The sequence below is a fragment of the Canis lupus genome, chromosome 22 (assembly GCF_048164855.1).
Source record: "Canis lupus baileyi chromosome 22, mCanLup2.hap1, whole genome shotgun sequence".
NCBI lineage: Eukaryota > Metazoa > Chordata > Mammalia > Carnivora > Canidae > Canis > Canis lupus.
In genome coordinates, this window is record NC_132859.1 from 49,148,985 (window position 1) to 49,171,685 (window position 22,701).

Consider the following 22,701-nt stretch of genomic DNA (forward strand, 5'->3'; position numbering starts at 1 on the left):
GTCACACTCACCAACACACTGAACTCAGAATAAAGTGCAGCACTGAAATGTCATGATTTTGATTCTTCCATATTTAGTAAGACCCAGACTGAATCCACAAGTTCAGATGGAAACAGTATGAGAATGTGGGTATCATTTGAGAGCTTTACTAAACCCCGTTCTAGATCAGACTAAGATAGTACAGTAAGGAATATGAAAGGAGAACCATACTTAAGAAGTGGCAATATATATAAGAAATCTTCTTAAATGCAATTTGAAGAGAAAAAAAAAAGTCATTAACTCAGACACCTAAACAACCAGCAACAGCTAAAGGGCCCTACCAATATGACGAATAGAATAAGCACCTCACTGAGTACAGTAAGCATGTTCAGCGAGTTCCAAAGCATCGCTGACACTCCAGCATTTGCTCCCCAGACTCCCCCACAGTAGCAGAGTCAAAGATCATGGGGCCAGGAATTAGGTAACAGACTGCTATGGAATATTTTGGGGATCTTCTTGGTAAAAAAGGATGTAATTTTTAAGAAATTCACCCTGCAGTCTTTGGCTGTAGCAGACTGTAGCTCTGAATCCTGGACCAGCTCTCAAGACTTAATTGGATGTGTTCTGGCACAGCCACCAAGTACCAGAAAAGGGGCTTTATCAAGTGGAAGATAAAACCAATTTAAGACCTTTTAAAAATTAACCTTTCCAATCCGGAGCTCTTTAAGGAAACTGATGTTTCCAAAGACAAATCCTGGTTTAATGTCAACAAAATATCCACTCTGTGCTTATAGGTGGATGGTTTCTCTACTGTCAACAGTTCACTATCTCATGATGCAGACTCATTTTTGCTGTAATTTCTTAACTTGCATTAATTTTGTATATTAAGTGTTTTTAATGTATTTTAATTTAGAACTAAGTCCAAGGAAGCTGAACTTAAAAAGCAGTCATGCAACAACTTAATTAATCCTTGGAATTACCATTCCAAGTTACTCTGACAGATATTTTTAGCTAGCTTACCAAAAGTATTTTAAACATTAAGTCTCCTCTAGTAGATGAGTTATTTCTAAATTTACCACCTATTTTACAGGGAAAAGCCAGCTTATCTTCACTGCTTCCAAAGGGACTTTCTCTAGTGCTTTGACTGAAACCTAAATTTGGAATTTGATCCACATGCCAAAGTTTGTTTTATTTTGCTCAGAATGCTGAACAGCTATGAATGATGAAATGATGAGCTTAGTTAAAATTACTGTTTAAAAGAGAAAATAAAATTATGAGTTAGTAAATTCTATAGTCTAGCAAGGAGAGAAGGAAGGAAGGGAGAGAGAGAAAAAAAGAAAAAAGCAAGCGCAAGCGGAAAGAGATACAACAAGCATGGCAAACTGACGATTCTTGTGGAAGTTGGTGGGAGAACTTTCATGTGCATCAATGATAGACATGTAGAGTTTATCATAAACGACCACATGATAGACACATATGGATGCATCATACCATTCTACTTCTGGGTTATGTTTGAATTTTAGCATAGAAGTAGTTTCTCAGTAGTGTTCTAACATTTTTGGATCCAGTTTTAAGGGTATCAATATGGGGCACATAATGTCTTACTCCAATTTATAGAGAAATCTACAATTTAAACAATTTTTCTATACTTCTATACTGATTTAAAAAAGAACAAAACCACATCTAACAGTCACCGAATACAACTTTCACAGAAACAGAAGGGTTCACCCACATCTTCAAAATATGTATATTGGTTGAATTTTATTTTTTACTTTATATAAGGATTTTATTTATTTGATAGAGAGCGAGCGCACGTGTGCACACACACAAGCAGGGGGTACAGCAGGCAGAGGGAGAGGGAGAAGCAGGCTCCTGGCTGAGCAGGGAGCCCAATGCAGGATTCGATCCCTAGACCCTGGGATCGTGATCTGAGGGGAAGGCAGAAGCCCAACCACTGAACCACCCAGGAATCTCTATTGGTTAGACATTAAGTGGGTGTGACACAATTGGCAGATCTGCCTAAAGGGGTGTCGGGGTGCCCAATGGCCTGACAATAAGCTTCCTACACACTGGAAAATGAGAGCTGTTAAGTCTGGCCCTTGACTAGACCGTAGCTATCTGCCCAGCAGGAAACAGCGAATCCAAGTAGGGTCTGCTCACTCTGAACGATGATGGCTTTTTAAAACGGTAAGCTCAGTCAGTATTCACTACAGGTCAGAATGCCAATGGAGAGAATGAAAAAATAAAATCATCTGACTCACCCTCCAGGGAAATGACCAAATCCATCAATTGAGCACAGACACAACAGACTCAAAGAACAAATGGCAAATGTGAGAATGGGCAAATAATCTCTCCCCCTCTGTTCTGGGTAAGATGCGAGTCCCAGGAGTCAGAAGGAGAAGTCTGGGAGCTCACTCCAAGTTGGCAAGACACTAATCGGTGGGGAGCAAGCCCCTATCTTTCCCTCAACCTCTCACAGGATTGGGAGGCTTCCTGCCCCCAGGAGTAGGAGGAACACTAAAACATCCCAAAGACTCTCAGGCCTCTGGGTGCTGGGCACCTGGCTTTCCCAGACACACCAAATTTGTTAGCCTTATATTAGTATCCACTCCCCTGTGAAGGCTGCCTTTCCTGTACTCACCCTCTAAAAAGGCAGATCCACAGAGGGGAGTCTTTCCAATGGAATGCCTCTCCATACTGAGGGCCCAGCAGTGCCCAGGCCCCTACATGCCTCTCTGTAGGAAGAGGGAAGCATCAAGAGAACTCATGTCTGCTTTTCTCTTGCTAACACTTAGACAAACTAAAGTTCTGCCTTCTTCCACTTAAGCTTATTCTAGAAGTCTTGCCTTGTAATACTATGGAATTTATAATACACCGTGGTGAGTGACAAGTAGAGGCTAGAGGACCCACCCTGCATGACACTGGAGGGGGCAGAAATGGTTCTGATGATATAGTCTAAAAGCGGTGGGCCACACCTTCTATACTTGGAATGACTGCCTTCATTCAAATACATCAATAGAGTGAACAGAGTTTGATTTTTACTTAGAGAAATTTTAAGAGGTAAAATAAAAGGGTTTTGAAGAGTTTCATATGAACACTTACATTACCCCCCACATATCTTTTAAAGAAAACCTTAAGCCTTTGTTGTGGTGGTAGGTTTTTTTCCCCCCATAGCCACAACTACAGTACCTTAGTTTCCAAAGGGCTTTCACATTTACTTCACCCACTAACTGCTATCATTTGTTTTACAGATAAGTAAACAAAATATAGCTCAAAAAGTTAGGAGTTTCAGAGATGCCTGGGTGGCTCAGCAGTTGAGCGTCTGCCTTTGGCTCAGGGTGTGATCCCGTTCCCGGGATTGAGTCCCACAACAGGCTCCTTGCGAGGAGCCTACTTCTCCCTCTGCCTGTGTTCTGCCTCTCTTTCTCTCTCTGTGTCTCTCATGAATAAATAAAATCTTTAAAAAAAATAAAAGTTAGGAGTTTCAATACAGCTATTACTTCTTAAAGTGAAATTAAATAATTTGTAAATAACTCTTGTGCAAAAAAAACCCCAAAACTTTTACAGCAAAACTGTTTTTTAAGCATTGCAGTATCTGTTAGGAATTATGATGGATCATCCTTACCTTTACCAATTTTCCAGTGATCTCAGGCATATCTCCCATTTTCCGATTATCCAGCATCCGAATTTCATAAGACTGACCTATTTTAAAGAAATTATTTGATGGTAAAGAAATTGTGTATCATTAACAATCCATATAAAGAACATCACGCTTTTTTTTTTTTTTTAACATCACTCTGTTTAACATAAAAATTCAATAGTCTCCCAGGGCACGTGGGTGGCTGGCTCAGTACGTTAAGTGATTAGGTTAGTCAGGTTAACTGTTGATTTTGGCTCAGGTCATGACAACCTCAGGGTCATGGGATGGAGCCTTGTGTTGGGCTCCATGCTCAGTTCAGGGTCTGCTTAGGATTCTCTCACTCTCCCCCTTTGCTCTTCCCCACCACTTGCATGTATGCACACATGCATGCTCTCTCTCAAATAATAAAATCTTTGAAAGAAAAAATTCAACTGTCTCTCAACTAGAGAAGTAAATTCAGATTGATCTTTCTCTTCCCTGCAAATACCACCATCCTTTCCTTCTTGCACAATCACAGAAGACTGAGGAGTTTCTCTGGCATTACTTTCATTTGCTATACTCCCACACTTTTTTTTTTTTTTTTTTAGAGAGAGAGATTTTTTTTTTTTCTTAAGATTTTATCTATTTATACATGAGAGACACACAGAGAAAGGCAGAGACACAGGAAGAGGGAGGAGAAGCAGGCTCCATGCAGGGAGCCTGACGCGGGACTCCATCCTGGGACTCAGGAATCATACCCTGAGCCAAAGGCATCAACCGCTGAGCCAGATGCTCAACCGCTGAGCCACCCAAGCGCCCCCACACTAAATTTTTATTATGCATACATGCATAACCCAAGAACAAATCTTGATCAGTGTTATTGAGATAAAACTTACATACAATAAAACTCATCCCTTTAAAGTATATGATTAACTAGTTTTTAGTATATTCAGAATTGTGTAACCATCACCACTACCAATTTTAGAGGATTTCATGGCCCCAAAAGGAAAATTCTACCTTAGCAATCACTCCCCATCCTCATCCATTCCAGCCCCTGGCAACCATTCATCAATCTACTTTCTTTGTCTAGCAACTTGCCTACTTCGCACATTTGATACAAATGTAACCACACAACATGTGATTAACTGGCTTCTTTAACTAAAACATATTTTTAAGGTTCTCCCATGTTGTAGCAGGTATTACCACAGGCAGATCTCCTTTTGTTGGGTTCTGCTTTATCACACTTTGCAGATATTGTGAGTTTTATAAGTGAAGGCTTATATGTGACAATCCCACATCAAATGAGTCTAACGGGGCCTTTCTTCCAAAAGCATCTGCTCACTTTGTGTCTCTATGTCACATTTTGTGATTCTCACAAGATTTCGAACTTTTTCATCATTATTAAGGTGAACTGTGAACAGTCATTATAACCCAGTTTTTAGCAATGAAGTATTTTTTAACTAAAGTATATACATGTTTTCTTAGACATTAATGCTACAACAGACTACAGGATGCTGTCACAGTAACTTTTATATGCACTGGGACACCAAAAAACTCACTCACTTTACTGCAGTATTTACTGTGGTGGTCTAAAACAGAACCTGCAGCATCTACAAGCTATGTCTATACTTCATTCCTTTTTTGTTGCAAATATTATTTCACTGCACAAACATATTACAACTTGTTCATCCATTCATCAGCTGATGGACATCTGGATTGTTTCTCCTTGGCTACCATGAGTAGTGATATTATGAACACTGTGTACCACATTTTGTGTGAGCGAAGACCAAATTTTAATCCTAGAGCCTTCTTCCTTGTGACCAATGAGCCCAACTCACATTCTCTCAGTGTTCATTTAGTGTCCATAAGAAAACACAAACAGATATTCACACACAAGCTATATAATTAGGAAAATATGCTGCTGCCAAAAGTTAAGAAGGTACTCCAAACCACAAAAATGATTTCTGCCATAAGTAATAAAAATAATAATAAAAATGACAGTATAACTTGATATGGAGAAAATCAAAAGTAATTAAAGGTGTGCTTCTAGCACCAAATGAAGTTGAGGATCTTTATGATCCATCCATACTCCAGTGGGGTTTACAGACGGTAAATATACAAACGGTACTAGGTCATATGGCCACAAAATACAACCAAACCACTCCAAAGCTGGTGAAGGAAAACCATTATTTAGAGTATGTTACTAAGGAAGAGTCCTTAAGTCATTCAACAAAATGAGAGAGATTATCACTAAATAATACTATGCCAAAAGATATTTTTAAAAAGTTAAATTTGCAGCATACTTAACAATGGATCTAAACTCAGAAAATAAATTTTAAAGTATATGAATAAGTATTTTTTAAAATTAAATACTATATTCTTTGACTCGTGGATTCCTGCTAGTCAACACAAACAGGAAAAATGGAAGAGGGGGAATATCTGCAACTCATATTAGACACAAAAGGCTAATCTTCCTAATCCATAAAGAACTTCTACAAAATCACAAACTAATGTCCAACATCCCTACAAGAAATAAAATGAACAAATGACACGAATGCGTGGTTCACAAAAGGAAATGCCAACAACTCTTAAACATATTAAAGGACATCTAATCTCCATCAGAGAAATGCAAATTAAAATCATACTGAAATCAATTTTCACTTATCAGGTTAGCATAACTCCCTCAGTCTGAAACAGTCACTCAAATACAACAGTAGGAGTGGAGACTGTAAGAAATTGTCACTGGAGATTATTTTGAAGGAAGAGCCTAAGCATCTGCTGGTGTATCAGATGTGCAATTTGAGGGGGGGGGGGGCGGGGGAGAATTGAAGGTTATTCCAAATTTTGGCCACAGAAGGTCCTGAACATAATGAAGACCACCAGGAGTAGACCTGGAGAGAAAATCAAGAGCACAACTGAATACATTAAGTCTGAGATATCTACTAGCCATCCAAATTGATAATCAAGTTGATGTACAAATCTGAAGTGAAGAGGAAAAAAATGTCGATTGGAGAGATTAACAGAGGACTTTTCAGGTACAGCTGTTAGATATGGCTACTTAAAGACACAATCATGTAAAGAGTGAGTGCAGAAAAAAGAGAAGAGGGTCAAGAGACTTCTCTGGGATAGACAGTAACTCAAAGAAGTGCAGCCAGGGGGATGGGAAGTGGAAGAGATGTACAGCAACCTGCCCCTGGGGGTGGGGGAGGGGAAGGGGACGACGACGACGACAACTCGTCCCACCAGCATTATCTTATGATTCTCAAAATCTCTAAATTCTCAGGATTGAAAAAAAATCAAACAAAGGACGAAATCTCAATGTTCCTATCTTCCTTTGTATTATGTTTTCTAGTCAACCTAACAAGGATACTTCTGTGCTCAATATAAAATTCAATCTGTTTCCACAAACACATCTTAGGATTTGTTGCTCCTGTATTAAAGCACCTATAAAGCATTAAAGCTCCTATATTAGATTTTTATTCTTCTCAAATCAAGGTAAGTTTTGTTTGTTTTTAAAAAAGGCTCTCTGGGGTGTCTGGGTGGCTCAGTCGGTTAAGCATCTGCCTTTGGCTCAGGTCACGATCTCAGGATCCTGGGACTGAGCACCCCCCCCCCCCCATGTGGCTCCCTGCTCAGTGCAGAGTCTGCTTCTGCCTCTCCCTCTGCCCCTTCCTATACTGTGTGTGTGCAAAAAATGATATAAAAAATAAAAGATTATAACAACATACTTTCCAACAAACCTGCAAACTTCCTGAGTTGTTACACAGGTATGGAGTCCAAGTTGGGTTCTAGCCATTTGTAAAAACTGCTTATCCAACAGCAACAAGAAACTAACACAGCGACCAAGGTCTAAATAGTTGGTCTTCCAGCACAGAAACCATTCAAGCTACTTAGTTATAAATGACAGTAACAGCAGCAAGGCTCATGTTGTACTTTCTATGTGCTGCCTGGCTTGTAAGTGCATTATACACATTAATTCAACTTAATTCTCAACTACCTTATGTGGGGAGTATTAAATTAAGAAATTTGCCTAGGCTAGCAAGTGACGGAATGGGATCCACTCAAAAGCAGCCCCATTCCTGAGACCGCAGATAGCCACTACTCACCATGGCCCTTTCCACCTCATACCCCATCACATGTAGAAAAGACACAGGATACATTTAAATCACTACTCATTGTACCCAGGTGAAACACTTAAAGAAACCAAAAGATATGTGAAGAATGTGCTTAAGGACATCCAATGCGCAACAGGGGTATTTATAGCCTAGGCAGTGCTATTTAATCAGCAACCATGTATGACAGCATCTACCGGGCCTTACTACAGACACACTAAGTTTAAGTTCTCTTTTAAATTTCATCCTTGAGTGACAAGACCATCATATTCACCACAACCACACTTAAGCACACAATTCACCCATCACGTGAACAAGTTTACTAGAATAAATTTAATAAAATATTAACTGTATAATAGTTTTCTTACACAAAGACTGTCATAACACATGATTAGAATTGTCTTAGGTGTTTATAAATGGTTCTAATTCAGTGGCTGCCTGAGGCAAGCAGAAATTGATAACTGGGAGACGAGGAAAGAAGACTTTATTTATTCATACCTTTCAAAGTCTGAACCATGTATATAATCCTCCATTTAAACTGTCAAGTTTTAAATGGTGACAATTAACTAAAAACTTAGAAAACACTGGGAACTACTCCAGTAAAGAGATTTGGTAGTTAAGAAAACTAGATGTGGAATCAGAACACTCTGGGTTTAAATCTTTATCTATAAAAAGTGTGGTATGGTCAATAATCTAAGTTAAGTTAACTGCATGGATAATTAATCCCTCCAAAGTTATCATATAATCATAAAATGGGGTAACTGTGCTTTCATTAACCATCATTTCCAACTTTCCTTCATGTACTAAAATGAATGCAGATAAACTCACAAGTAAGTTAAAAAAGAGTAAGAATTCATGCTGACAATGACACCTCCAAAGCCCTGTCTAATCCCTTCTTATAGGGTGTGTCCTTTTTAAATACACAAGGCAATACTGCCATGTTAAGTCATTTTCTTTGGTGGAGATGAAGAGTTCATCTAGAACTAAAATGAACTACAGTTCATTCATGTGCTAGAATAAATGCAAGAAAATGGATTCATAAGCCTTAAAAGTGAGTGACAATTGGATTCCTAAAAACATAGGCAGTAAATTTTGTCAATACTTAGTCCAACCATCAATACTAAAATGGTGTCACAGAGGTATACTTCACAAGAAGTTGACATGACATGATGTCACTCCAGCTGAAAAAATATTCATAGGGTTTTGCTGTAATTCCTGGATAAAATTAATCAAATCTCATTATTTTCCATACTTAACCCGATTCTCTTTATATTATGCACTACAGGAAACGTTTCTAGTTTCTTTTTTTTTTTTTTTTTCGTTTCTAGTTTCTAATCAAAACTGCATATGCATTCCTGAGAATGTTCCCTTTGAAAAGGGAGCCCTATCACCTGAAGACACCATGCTGAATGAGCCTGGATCTGTTTGCTTCTGCAGCTTAAAAGAGGTGGGATGAAAGACACTCAACCCACATCTCACCCAGGCCAAATCTTGCCTGGCTCTAGAGAGAGCTATGGAACCACTCCTTACTGAAAAGAATTTTAGTGGATTCATGAAAAATCATGGGTCCAGAACCTTTGTCAAAGTGAAAAATGCTAGGAGCCACATCTGTGAAAGAATGACATTGTAATACATATATTTGATACTCCTGTACTATAATAAAGGTTTGGGGATCCCTGGGTGGCTCAGCTATTTAGCGCCTGCCTTCGGCCCAGGGCATGGTCCTGGAGACCCAGGATCGAGTCCTGCATCGGGCTCCCTAAATGAAGCCTGCTTCTCCCTCTGCCTGTGTCTCTGCCTCTCTCTCGATCTGTGTCTCCCATGAATAAATAAATAAAATCTTACTATATATATATATATATATATATATATATATATATATATACACATATATACACACACACACACACACACATAATAAAGGTTTTACAGTTCCTTTTTAAAAGGTATATAAAAGGGATGCCTAGGTTGCTCAGCGGTTAGGCATCTGCCTTTGGCTCAGGGAGTGATCCTGGAGTCCTGGGATTGAGTCCCACATCGGGCTCCCTGCGTGGAGCCTGTTTCTCCTTCTGCCTGTGTCTCTCTGTCTCTCATGAATAAATAAATAAAATCTTTTTAAAAATAAATAAATAAAAATAAAAGGTATATAAAATAATTCCTTTTAATTACTCCAATGTGTTTTTAAAGGTTATTCAAATAGGCTTTTCTAACAATTTATTTTAGAGAAAGAGAACGTATGCAGCACAAGTGAGGATATACACACGCCCGAGCAAGGGAAGGGGTAGAATGGGGGAGAGAGAGAAGCAGACTCCTTGCCAAGTGGGGAGCCCAACTTGGGGCCTGATCTCATAACCTGAGACCAAGACATGAGCCAGAATCATGAGTTGGATGGATGCTTAACCAACTGAGCCACCCAGGCACCTCAATATTCATACATTTTTAAAAAATATTTCTACATTTGCAGTTCACTTTTCCACTTTTTTCTTAAAAGACAAAGAAATTAAAAGATAAACTAACACAATTCTACAACCATGAAAAGATTCATCATTAATACTGCAATGACCAGAGTCAAGTGCAAGAAAATCACCTGCACTTTTACTAATTACAGTCAATTTCGAGTATCATCTGGGAGGGGAATACAAGGGAGCTTGCTGGCGTGCTAGAAATACTGGACATAGTAGTTTCGAGGGAATAATATACGTAAAAATTCACTGCACTACACACTTAAGACTTGCGCACACTACTATATGCATCAATAATTTTTTGTCAAATCTAAGCTTGACCAAGCTCAGTATGAACTGAGCAAGTTAATCAACTGCTGTCAGCTATTTTATAAATCTGTAAGATGGATTTTTTTTTTAAATAAGCCTGAACTCATGACCCCCAAGATCAAGAGTCACATGTTTTATCTCAGGGGCACCTGTGTAGTCAGTTGTTAAGCATTCAACTCTTGATTTTGGCTCAGGTCATGATCTCAGGGTCATGAGATCAGCCCCCTGTAGGGCTTTGTGCTAGATGTGGAGCCTGCTTAGGATTCTCTCCTCCTCTCCTTCTCCCCCAACCTTGCATGCATGCATGCTCGCTCGCGCTCTCTCTCTCTCTCTCTCTCTCTCTCTCTCTCCCTCTCTCGGAAAAAGAAGAAAAAAAAAAAAAAGTCACATGTTCTACCAACTGAACCTCCCAGGTACCCCTGAACTTCTCCTAGAGTTACTGTGGAAACTATATAACACATGTATAGTACTTAGTGTGTGTATGTGTGTGTGTGTGTGTGTATATATATATATATATATATATATATATATATATATATTTATTTCATACATAAGCACTAAGCAAATGTCAGTCTAATACATCATTACTACAGATGGTAGACTGCAACTTTTACCAACATTAGATATCTCTTTCCAGTTTAATAACAGTGATAAATTATGGGTATTTCCCCAGGCCAAAGGACAGATATCTCCAACACGTTCCTTTAAACAGGGTGTGTGTGTGTGTGTGTGTGTGCATTCATTTATCCCATGGTATGCATGTAACAGAACTTCCCCAAGTAAGAGAAATGCAAGTTATTTCCTTGTCATTAGAAATTATGCTACAGTGAATATCCATGCCCCTACACTGTTTCTTCAGATATTTTAAAATCTAAAACAAGTCTTGGCCTACAAACTTCAGGTTCTTTCAAATAGGACACAGAACGCCTACCCAAACAATGTTGACAAGGTTAGGGTATTGTATAGGTGCTATGGTAGAATAACCTGAAGTAAAACCTCATAGATTTGAATTTTTTTTTAAGATTTTATTTATTTATTCATGAGAGACACAGAGAGAGAGAAAGAGAGAGAGAGAGGCAGAGGGAGAAGCAGGCTCCATGCAGGGAGCCCAAAGAGGAACTCAATCCTGGGACTCGAGGATCATGCCCTGGGCCGAAGGCAAGCGCTAAACTGCTGAGCCACCCGGGCTGCCTAGATTTGAAATTTATATATTAAATGAAAAGCTATAATAAGTTATCCTTCCACATTTCAGAAAACTAATCACAAGTCTAAAATCCATAGCTCTTTCCAAAAGTTCAAGGAATTAAAGATCTATTTAACAGAAGAATAATCACAATACGCTCTTAAGTGAACAGATGTTAATTCCAATTCTGTTGAAATAAAGTAGATATACACATAGGAAAATACACCTAAAACAAAAAATTAGTTATCGTGTGGGGATGCAACCGTAGTCAATTTCCAGCTTTACCTCTTGGCATATCTCCCAATCTTTCTACATTGAGAGAATGTACTATAAGAATAAAAATTCAGATTATTTTAAAATATAAGGGTGCAATATGCTTTCACTATGTGTGTCCAACAAATTTATAGCTATGTAACAAAGTATTTCTAATTTGGTCAGTCACATTGGCCTATGCCCAAACTGCTAAGAGCACCTCAAAAAAAAAATCTCTTCTCATTTCCAACAGTAAATTCTCCATCTCTATTTTCCACACTGCCAGCTCTCATTTTCATATTGCCAAAACATCCTATTCTCATAAAGTACAGAAAAAATCTAGACATATGTAGACATAAAGTGTAGACAAAACCTAACACAGTTTATTTTAGCCACAACTGTCTTGATGCAGCTTGTCTATTTTCAGCACAAACCTGCTTCAGCCTGAGACCCAAGTTCCTTGCTAACTGGATTTTTGATTCATTCTCAAGTTCCATATTAAAACCAATCTTCCTAAAAATAACTGACATCCTTTCTTACTTGCTTCTCCTTTGGATTTTGTCTGAGAAACCCTGTAAGAAATCTTGTTTCACCGAAGCACCTGGGTGTCTCATTCTAACAAGTGGCTGCCTTCAGCTCAAGCCCCTGCTTGATCAGGCTCCCTGCTTGGTGGGGAGCCTGCTCCTCCCCTTCCTCATCTTGTGTATGTGTGCACACACTCTCTTTCTCTCTCTCTCAAATAAATAAAATATTTAGGAAAAAAAAAATCTTGTTCCATGGACCCTCTTCATGCAAATCAGTTTCCATAAACTATTACTTTGTTGATCAACAGTAAATGCTTATTAAGTTTTGTTAACTAAAGTGGCCAAATTTAAGAAAAATAACCTAATTTCAAATTATTACCCGTAAACTAAGCTGCCAAAATGCTTCAGCTACGTCTCAATTCTTACATCAAAACATGACACAGCTGGGACACCTGGGTGGCTCAGTGATTGAGCATCTGCCTTCAGCTCAGGGCGTGATCTCGGAGCCCCGGGATCCAGTCCCACATTTGGTTCGGGGGGGGGGGGGGGGGGGGGGGTGGAGCCGGTTCCTCCCTCTCCCTATGTCTCTGCTTCTCTTATCTCTCATGAATAAATAAATAAAATCTTAAAAAAAAACAAAAAAAAACACATGATACAGCCATACTCACCTTGGTTCAAGTAAGTGAGTGTCTCATCATGCAATTTTACTGCTGGCGAGGTTGCAGCACACATCACATACTGAAAGGGTGGGTGTTTAGTCTCACCATCCAATGGAAGGCTGGAATCTTCCTGCTTAAAAATGGGCAATGCCAAGACATCGCTGAAAGGCAAAAGAATCAACACTGACCTTACTTTGAGTTTAAAATATTTAAAAGCATATAAAAACACATAAGTGTAGTTTCTTTTAAAACTTAAGCTCGGGGTGCCTGGCTGTCTCAAGTCAGTGGAGTGTGCAACTCTTGAACTCGAGATTGTGAGTTCGAGCCCCATGTTGGATGTAAAGATTATAAGCATTAAATAAATAAATAAATAAATAAATAAATAAATAAATAATAAATAAATAAGAATTTAAGCTCAAAAACATCATGGAGAATAAAAGAACTATTAATGTTTTCTAGTTCCCCTAAAGATAGTATTAATAACCCATACCTCTAGTGTGACTATGGGAAAAAAGGACGGAGCAGCTACGATGAGGCAGATAAAGAAGTATTTAATACTTAATAAAGTCCATGCTACTGATTAAGCAAAAGATCTAATATATATATACCTTAAAAAAAGAGCAAGTCAAGAGTGCATAGCTACCTGTTTTGAAAGGTGGTCACATTGGTACCATAAAGTCAAAAAGAAGCATTTGATTAAAATGGTACTTTACAAAAAGTGCCCTGCAAAGCCTGGCAAATGCAGAGAGCATAAAGCTTCTTGCTTTAGTCTAAAACAATGGCTTCTTCTGAGCAGCAAACAGTAGCAGTAGAAACAGCTGCTATTTTTTTAACCCCGAGAATAACTTGGGGCACGGACTGGGAGGACGGATGGTGGGGGGAGATCTTCTGGGGCATTGTCTATATTCTCTGTTAACCCAAACATACATGGATGTGTTTATTTTGTTTTGTAACAAAAACAACTGAGAATATAATTTACATTCCAGAAAAATTCACCCTTTTAAAGTGTATAATTCAATGGGTTTGGGTATATGAACAAAGTTGTGCAGTTACCACAACTATCTAATCTAAGAAGATTCTCATCACCTCAAACAGAACTCTCATACCCATTAGCAATCATTCCTCAGCCCTATCCCCTGACCCTACCCCAGTCCTGGCAGTGATCTACTTTGTCTCTATGCATTTGCCTATTCTGAACATGTAAAGCAAATAGAATCACCTGGCCTTTTGAGACTGGCTTCTTTTACCTAATAAGTTTTCAAGGTCCACTCCTGTTGTAACATGTATCAGCACTTCATTATTCCTTTTTGGAGGTGAATGATATTCCCTTATGTATGCACACATTGCATTCTGATTATCCACTGTGGGACATCTGGGTTATCTCCATTTTTTAGCTATCATAAATAATGCTGCTATGAACACTTGCTTATTTTTTGTGTAGACATGTGTTTAATTTCCTTGGATATAAACCTAGGAGTAGAACTGCTAGGTTATATGGTTACTCTATTTAACTTTTTGAGGAATTGCCAAATGGCTTTCCAAAAGCAGCTATACCTTTTTACTTTCCCATGTATGAGTTTATGGGTATGTTTTTTTATTTTAAGATTTTATTCATGAAAGACAGAGAGAGAGGCAGAGACACAGGCAGAGGGAGAAGCAGGTTCCATGCAGGGAGCCTGACACGGGACTCGATCCCGGGTCCCCAGGATCAGGCCCTGGGCTGAAGGTGGCGCTAAACCACTGAACCACCGGGGCTGCCCTCGATATTTGTTTTTGAGATAAATCACTGGCCTTACATCTGTGTCCTGATAATGTTTCTATGTTCATTCCTCAATAAAAAGTAAAATAAAAAAAAATTAAAAAAAAGTAAAATAATAACAAAGTATCCAAATGAGGGGTGCCTAGGTGGCTCAGGTGATTAAGCAACTGACTCTTGATTTTGGCTCAGGTCATCTCAGCAGAGACTGAACCTTATGTCAGCGGGGAGTCTGCTCCACATTTTCTCTCCCTGCCACCGCCCCCTCCCCATGCTTGCTCACTTGATCGTTCTAAAATAAATAAATAAATAAATAAATAAATAAATAAATAAATAAATAAATCTTTAAAAAAATATATCCAGGGATGCCTGGGTGGCTCAGCAGTTTAGCGTCTGCCTTTGGCTGGTGTCGAGATCCTGGGGTCCTGTGATCGAGTCCCACATCAGGCTCCCTGCAGGGAATCTGCTTCTCCCTCTGCCTCTGTTTGTCTCTCTCATTCTGTGTCTCTCATGAATAAATAAATAAAATCCTTAAAAATAAATATATATATCCAGTGGCACTTGGGTGGCTCAGTTAGTTAAGCATCTGCCTTCGGCTCAGGTCATGATCCTGGGGTGTGGGATTGAGCTCCATATCAGGCTCTCTGCCCAGCGGGGAGGGAGCCTCCTTCTCCCTCTCCCCACCCCCTACTTATGCTCTTTCTTGCTCTAATAAATAAATAAAATCTTTTAAAATAATAATAAATAAATCTAAATGAATAACTACTATATCAACATGAAGACCAAGGGTTTGTCTGAATTACTTATTTTCCTTTTTTATTTCTACAAAGCCATTATTAACTAAGATATTTGGCTAGCCCATTTGAATTAATCAATTTAAAACAAAATGTTGAAATGAATGAGATGAGAGAGAAAGCATGCGTTGCATTCCCTCCTCCCTGAATATACTCTATTAAAGCACCGGACTGATTATTCAGATTAATGACCCACTAGTTCTCTTTATACTTGGAAACTCAAACACTACTAAAACAAACAAGTATAAACACACAGTTAGTGACGGTGCCCAACCCTCCTCTAGAGCTCTTCTCAGCACTACAACCTAGAGGTCACCTAGGTGGCATATGTATAAAACCTTGTGACAGATATAGAAACTTCTTAGGTGACTTTATTTTTTATTTTTTCTTAGGTGACTTTAAAATGGTAGTTTAAGCAGTGCCTAGTGGCTCAGTTAGTTAAGCATCTGCCTTTGGGCTCAGGTCATGATCTCAGGGTCCTGGGATCAAGCCCCTCATCAGGCTCCCCACTGAGTGAGGAGTCTACTTCTCCCTCTTCCTCTGCTTGTGCTCTCTCCCTCCCCTCCACATAAATAAAATCTTAAAAATAATATAAAATAAAATGGTACTTTAAGACTTAGAACAGCTCTCTTCATGAAAAACAGTCAAAATGGTTTCACAGTAGATGAAAACATATATATTCTTATGTCATATATATGTAAGCATTTAAAGGACAAGAAAAAGAGGTGTCTGACTGGCTCTGTCAGTAGAGCATGCAACTCTTGATCTCTGGGTTGTTAAGTCTGAGCCCCAAGTCAGGTGTAGAGATTACTTAAAAATAAGATCTTAAAAAAAAAAAAAAAAAAGATCATTGCTATTGAAATTCCAATTACTTTTGTACTTCACGAGAAAATACATTCCAATCAACACAGCAGTCAGTGACCCTCCTCAAACAGAAGCCAGATCAGTTCATTCCTCTGAACTCCCCCTCCGCTCACCTTCTCTTAGGATCCCTTCCAGGCCCCACTCACTCTGTTGTTCTTCCCACTACTTGCCCTCACTGCCCTTGTCCCCCACATCAGCCTCCCATCCTGCATTTTTCAAGGCATCTGCCCTGGCACTGGGTTTTTAACTCTATTCTTCTGACGTCCATCTTGTTCACTTCATTTAAATGTCACCTTCTCAGAGACAGCATGACAAATGCAGTCCTCTCATCCATGTTCCCAATTCCCTTGTGCTGCTCTATCTACCCACAAAGCTCATAACCTCCCCACAGCACACAGGACTTAAGTTTGTATCACCCCAGAAATATATAACCAATGCCCCAAATTTATTTCACTTCACTGACTTACCCCAGCATTTATCACAAAGGGTCTCAAATGCCTGCTGAACCAATAAACCAACTGCAGCACTAATAATCAATTATTGCTAAAATGAAAAACCAGGTGTCTAGGTAATTTAAGATCATCATTTCTGCTGGGCTGAACCTGAAGAAAGTTCTAGTATTCAGTTGTTTTTGTAATACCATATCCCCGACAGGTAGAGCTCCCAGGGATCTGACAAGCAAATGAAAAGCTTCTCAAGGCTTCAAATTATTACAAGTAATTTTGAAATGCCAGTACCCAAAAATAACCAGGCACACAAAGACAAACAAGACTCTGGGAGCAAGAACCAACAGCAAAAACAACAGATGGCATACTCCCAGTTCCAGATCTGTCTGTTGGTATTCAGTTCTTTTCTGCCTCTGTTGCAGAGGGTTCAATGTCTGAAACTACATAACAAGACTTCTTGCCAGCTGGAGGCTAGCTAAATTGTACAAGGGAAGAGCTGGTGGGAAATTAAAAGGGAGTAGGAAAAGACAGAAGCAGGAAACTGCAGATTGCAGCTACAGGAAATTTCTGGGCAGCAGCAGCCATGCCTCCAGCAGCTAGCCCAGGGGCAACCAGGTAACAAGCCTCCTCACCCCTCAAATCCTTCTAGCACTTTTGCATTCAAATACTTCATCAAATCTTTCTCCACTTGAAAGATCTAAACGGTTTCTATTTTCCTAATTGGATACAGACTGATACCCTCAAAAAATTCAGATGCTAGATTAGGACTCATACTATAAAATTATGCTTATTAACTTTATAAAGAAATAAAAGACTAGCCCAAAAAGATCTGTAAGGAAGAGGAAATTTTAAGGGCCAACAAAGCTGAGAAGAAACAAACAGAACTTTTAGAACTGGAAAATAAAATTGTTAAAATTAAGAACTTAGCTTTAATAGTAGCTCAGACAGAAATGCAGAGTAGAGTAAATAAGGAGACTGGAATATACGTAAAAAAGAAGTTATTCAAAAGGCAGCAGAGAGGGAAATGATGGAAAATGCAAAAGAGAAAGGACAAAGTGAGAAGATTTTACATGGAATTGAAACCCCAGAAGAGGGAAAAATATTGTGGAGGCAATATTTTTATTGAGTTAAAGGCTGAGCAAGTTCCAGAAGTGATAAAGCATACCAATCCATTGGTTCATGAAGCCAAATAACCAAAACAGGATAAATATAAGATATCCACACCTAAATTCATCAAGAAAAACATCTCAGCCAGTACAGTCTGTGGAAGGAAGTACCAAGAAAGGGACTCAATGAATGAAAAGCAGGCTTGGGGAGAAACTGGCCAGAATTCCAAAGAGGAGTCCTGGGGTCCTCCAGTACTGGGGGTGGGGAGCAGTGGATGAGGCCACTATGGGAACAACAGGGCACAGCCACTGAAGGATATACTTGAATGCTGAGGCTGTGAATTTCAGGCAAGAGCCATTCAATGCTTTTCTAGACCACATTCAGCTGCTTAGGTGGGTTAAGGTAGGTGAAGGGTCACATTTAATCAGGGTTACAGTTTTGCTAAAAGAAAAAAGATGAGAGAGGAATAGAGCAAGAGGGGGCAAGAGAGACCAGGATATATGCAAGGAAACAATACAGCTATTGACCATGGAAATTAAAACTGGCTGAAGATTAAAAAAAAAAAAAAAAAAAAAAATGTGTTCAAGAGGGTGATGGAGCACCTGGGTGGCTCAGTTAAGTGTCTGACTCTTGATTTTAGCTCAGGTCAAGATCTCAGGGTGGGGAGATGGAGCCCTGAATCAGGCTCTGCAATCAAGTGGGGAGTCTGCTTCTTTCCCTCTGCCCCTCCCCCAGCTCATTCTCTCTCTCTCTCAAATAAATAAATAAATAAATAAATAAATAAATAATCTTTAAAAAAGAAATAAAAGCAAAACAGGGGCCAAATGACAGGAGAAAGAAGGGACTGTGGAAGTGAGCTCAAAGGGTAGAAGGTGGTAGTTAACTCTGAATTTGAGATTATATATGTGGCTCCATGATTGGAAATGTCAAGGTCTAACATATGACCACAGGACTGAATAGCTGAAGATAACACTACTGTAAAAAAGATACAAGGAACAGAAATGTCAGGCTACCGAAGGCCCGTTTAAATATCTTCTGAAATCACCAAGAATCAAGTAGTAGTGTCAGATGGTGACAATGGACCAGGACCTAAAATTTTTAAAATAATGAGGTCTGATCCAGAAATCACTAAGATGACTGCAATAACCGGGCGACTGATTGGCTATTTGGTAATATGAAATTCAAAGTTGTGGGGGAGGGGTCTTACAAGGAAGGAGCAAGGGAGCATAGCTTGAAAGTGTCAGTGAGAAGTAAGAAGGATCCTTCCCTACCGTTCTGGGCAGTGGCAGGCCTGTGGAAATAAACTACCACTGCTTGCCAGGGCTTCAGGGGAAAGGTATATGCTGAGAGGACTGCCAGCTTTCCAAAAGAACAAGGTGAAGACATCATTATGAGACAAAGTTGCCTGTGTCAGTTTCTTCAGCCTGTCACAACCGGGGTGGCTTCAAACAACAGAAAATGCACTGCCTCTCAGCTCTGAAGGCCAGAAGTCTGAAATACCAGTGCTGGCAGAGCTGGTTCCCTTCAAGGGCTGTGTGCACGTTCTGCCCCGGGTCTCTCTCCCAGCTTTTGGTGAAGTGAGCTGCCTTCCACAGCTTGCAGACACAGCCCTCCAATCACATGGCCAGCTTCCCACCTCCCCACTCCCCTCCATGTGTCTTGACTTAAGTCTTCCCCCTGTGCCTGAATGTCCTCTTTTTATAAAGACATCAGTGCCTATTCTCATTATATCATTTTAACTCATAACCTCTATAAAGACCTTATTTCCAAATAAGGTCACATTCTGAGGTGCTGAAGGTTAGGACTTCCAATATATTCTTTTTGGGGGACACAATTCAATCTATGTAATGCAGACTGAGGATTCCAGAGGGCAAGGTGAAAGCGGGTTAGGAATTGGTAAGAAAGGGGAGATGGCGAAGAACTGAGAAGGTGCAGGGCACCTGGGTGGCTCAGTTGGTTAAGCATCTGCCTTCCGCTCAGATCATGATCCCTGGGTCCTGGGACAGAGCCCCAAATGAGGCTCCCTGCTCAGTGGGGAGTCTGATTCTCCCTCTCCCTCTGCCCCTATCCCCACATTCCCATTCTTTCTCTCCACTCTCTCAAATAAGTAAAACCTAAAAAAAAAAAAAAAAAAAAAAAAAAAAAAAACCTATAAAGATGAGAATATCACTAGCAACTTCATGCAAATACGTTTGAATATATGGATAGATGAACAATTTCCTGGAAAGATAACTTATCAAAACTTTCAAGACACACGGGCACCCTGGCTAGCTCAGTTGGTGGAGCATGTGACGCTTGATCTTGGGGTTGTATATTCTTCGAGCCCTGAGCTAGGTGTAGAGATAATTTTTAAAAAGTTAAAACTTAAAAAAAAAAAAAAAAAAAAAACACACCTTCAAGACACAAAAATCATTTTAAAATAATCTTACAAAGACTGATATTGTGGTTAAAAATTTTCCCCCAAAGAAAATTCCTACCCTAGAATGGTTTTACAGGCAAGTTCTATCAAACTTTCAAAGGCAGTTTTGCAGAAAGTCTTCAACAGAAAAGAAAGAGAAGAAATACTTTCTAATTCATTTTATGAGCCTACTGTAATTTTGAAGTCAAAACTAGCTATGAACAGAACTAAAAAAGAAAATGAAAAGTTTGTTTAAACCACAAACATAGAGGTAAAAATCCCAAATTAAGTATTAACAAACCAAATCCAAGAATATAATGACAAAGCATGATCTAGTTGAGCATTCCCCAGGAACACAAGGACAGAATACAGAATCTGGAAACACAACACCACATTTCTGGACAATTGATTTAGAACAGAATGGCATTGTGAAGAGGTTCGAGTAAAAAGTCTTGTCAAGCAGGGAAAAGTGCAACTGGCCTCCTACTTCATACCATACCAAAAACAAAAGAAAAAAACTATTCCAGATAGATTGTTAACTTAGATATGAGATTAAAGTAACTAATCTTCAGAAAAGATTGTAAGAATATCTTATATCCTCACAGGAAGGAAAGGGTATAAGTGAAAAGATTATTCTATTTGACCACATCAAACTCAAGAACATTCAAAAGCCACCTGAGAGAACAGAAAGGCAAGTCATGGAGGTGAGGTGTTTATGACTTCTGTATATAACCAAAGGCTAGCATCCAGGACATAGGAGGAACTACAACAACAAATAAAAGAAAAAAGAAAACAACAGAACTGAACAAAGAAAAAGGTGTTGCCTTCAAATCCTACAAGACTTAGACAAATATATAGCCTTTAAATGCATCTATTAGAAAACACTAAAAATTAAGGAGGAAAAAGCATCAACCAACGAAGTTGGAAAATAACAAGAGCAAGCAAAGAAAACGAAGAAAATAACCACAAAAGTAAAAGAGAAAACACAACAGAAAAGAAAAAGCCAACATTTGGCTTCTTGTAAAGCATTGAAAATGACCTCTCAAAGAGGTCACAAAAGAAAGAAAAGACACAAGTCATACAAAAGAAGGGAATAATCACAAATACTGTAGAGATCTTTTTAAAAAAATATCTAAAAACTTAGAGCAATTTTTTATGAAAATTAAAATTACCACAACCAACTAACAATCATAAATTCAGAATATTCCTATGTCCATTAAATCAATTACAGGGGCAAATATCTACTTGTGCAAAAAAAAAGTCGCCAAATCCAGGCTAGATTCCAAGTGAGCTTTACAAAATTTGGACAAATAGGTAAGTCTCATCTCATTAAAAAACACTTAGGGGAACCTGACTGTAGAGCACACAACTCTTGAATGCAGAGTTAGGAGTTCAAGCCCCATGTTGGGCACAGAGCCTACATACATACGTACATAAATACATAAATAAAGCTTTCAGCCCATAGAAAGAGAAAGTATTCAACTCACTTGAAACTGATACAGCCTTGACGTTTAAAAAAGTAAGTAATAGGTTTGCAAGAAAAGAAAATTGAGGACCAGTCTCATTTAGGAACAAAGGTAACCTATTTACGAAACTCTGGGAACATTCTCTAAAGTCAGTAAGACTAAAAACTCAAGTGTTTAGTGGTTCTAAATAACACTGCTGTGAAGCCCTAGCTGACATACTAAGGCAAGAAAATGAAATGTAAAGGTCATCAGGAAGAAACAAATCTACCATTATTTTAAAAAGTTGTATAACTAGAAAGTCTAAGATCCTACAAATTATTAGAACTATGAAGTTCAGCAAAGTCCTGGAGGAAAAAAAAAATGATACAAGATAAAGAGAAAATATATACATAGCCTTCTTGGCTGATTTTCCTCCTATCCAGAAAGATCTTGCTCTATTATCTTGAGAAGACCTCTCAATTATTAATCGGTAGGCAGCCAAAGAGCACAATGGAAAGAAGTAGAAGCCATACCCCAGCTCTGGAGTTTCAAATCCTACTAGCTCCAGCATTTGTTGAGTGACACTCTGGCAGGCTACTTAACTTCTCTGAGCTCTAATAATGGGTTTGCTTTAATTTAGAGGGAAACATTTTAAGTATTTAAACTGTAGGCATACATTAAACCAGAGATTCTCAAAAGTATGATCTGTGGAATCCTGAGGAAACAGACTCAGGAGGCTTGAGAGGTCAAACCTATTTTCAGAATACTAACACATTATTTGCTTTTCATTTT

The 22,701-nt window shown here is 38.9% G+C and overlaps 1 protein-coding gene across 4 annotated transcripts in view; it reads right to left on the reverse strand.

Moving 5' to 3' along the window:
• UBP1 (upstream binding protein 1) overlaps nt 1-22,701 on the reverse strand; it is a 52,649-nt gene that overhangs the window by 25,259 nt on the left and 4,689 nt on the right. For all 4 annotated transcript variants that reach the window (XM_072793503.1, XM_072793502.1, XM_072793504.1 and 1 more), the window contains exons 2-3: nt 13,109-13,260; nt 3,605-3,681 (exon numbers count right to left, since the gene is read on the reverse strand). In XM_072793503.1, the coding sequence (XP_072649604.1) occupies nt 3,605-3,681; nt 13,109-13,260 (229 nt within the window). The remainder of the gene's footprint in view (nt 1-3,604; nt 3,682-13,108; nt 13,261-22,701) is intronic.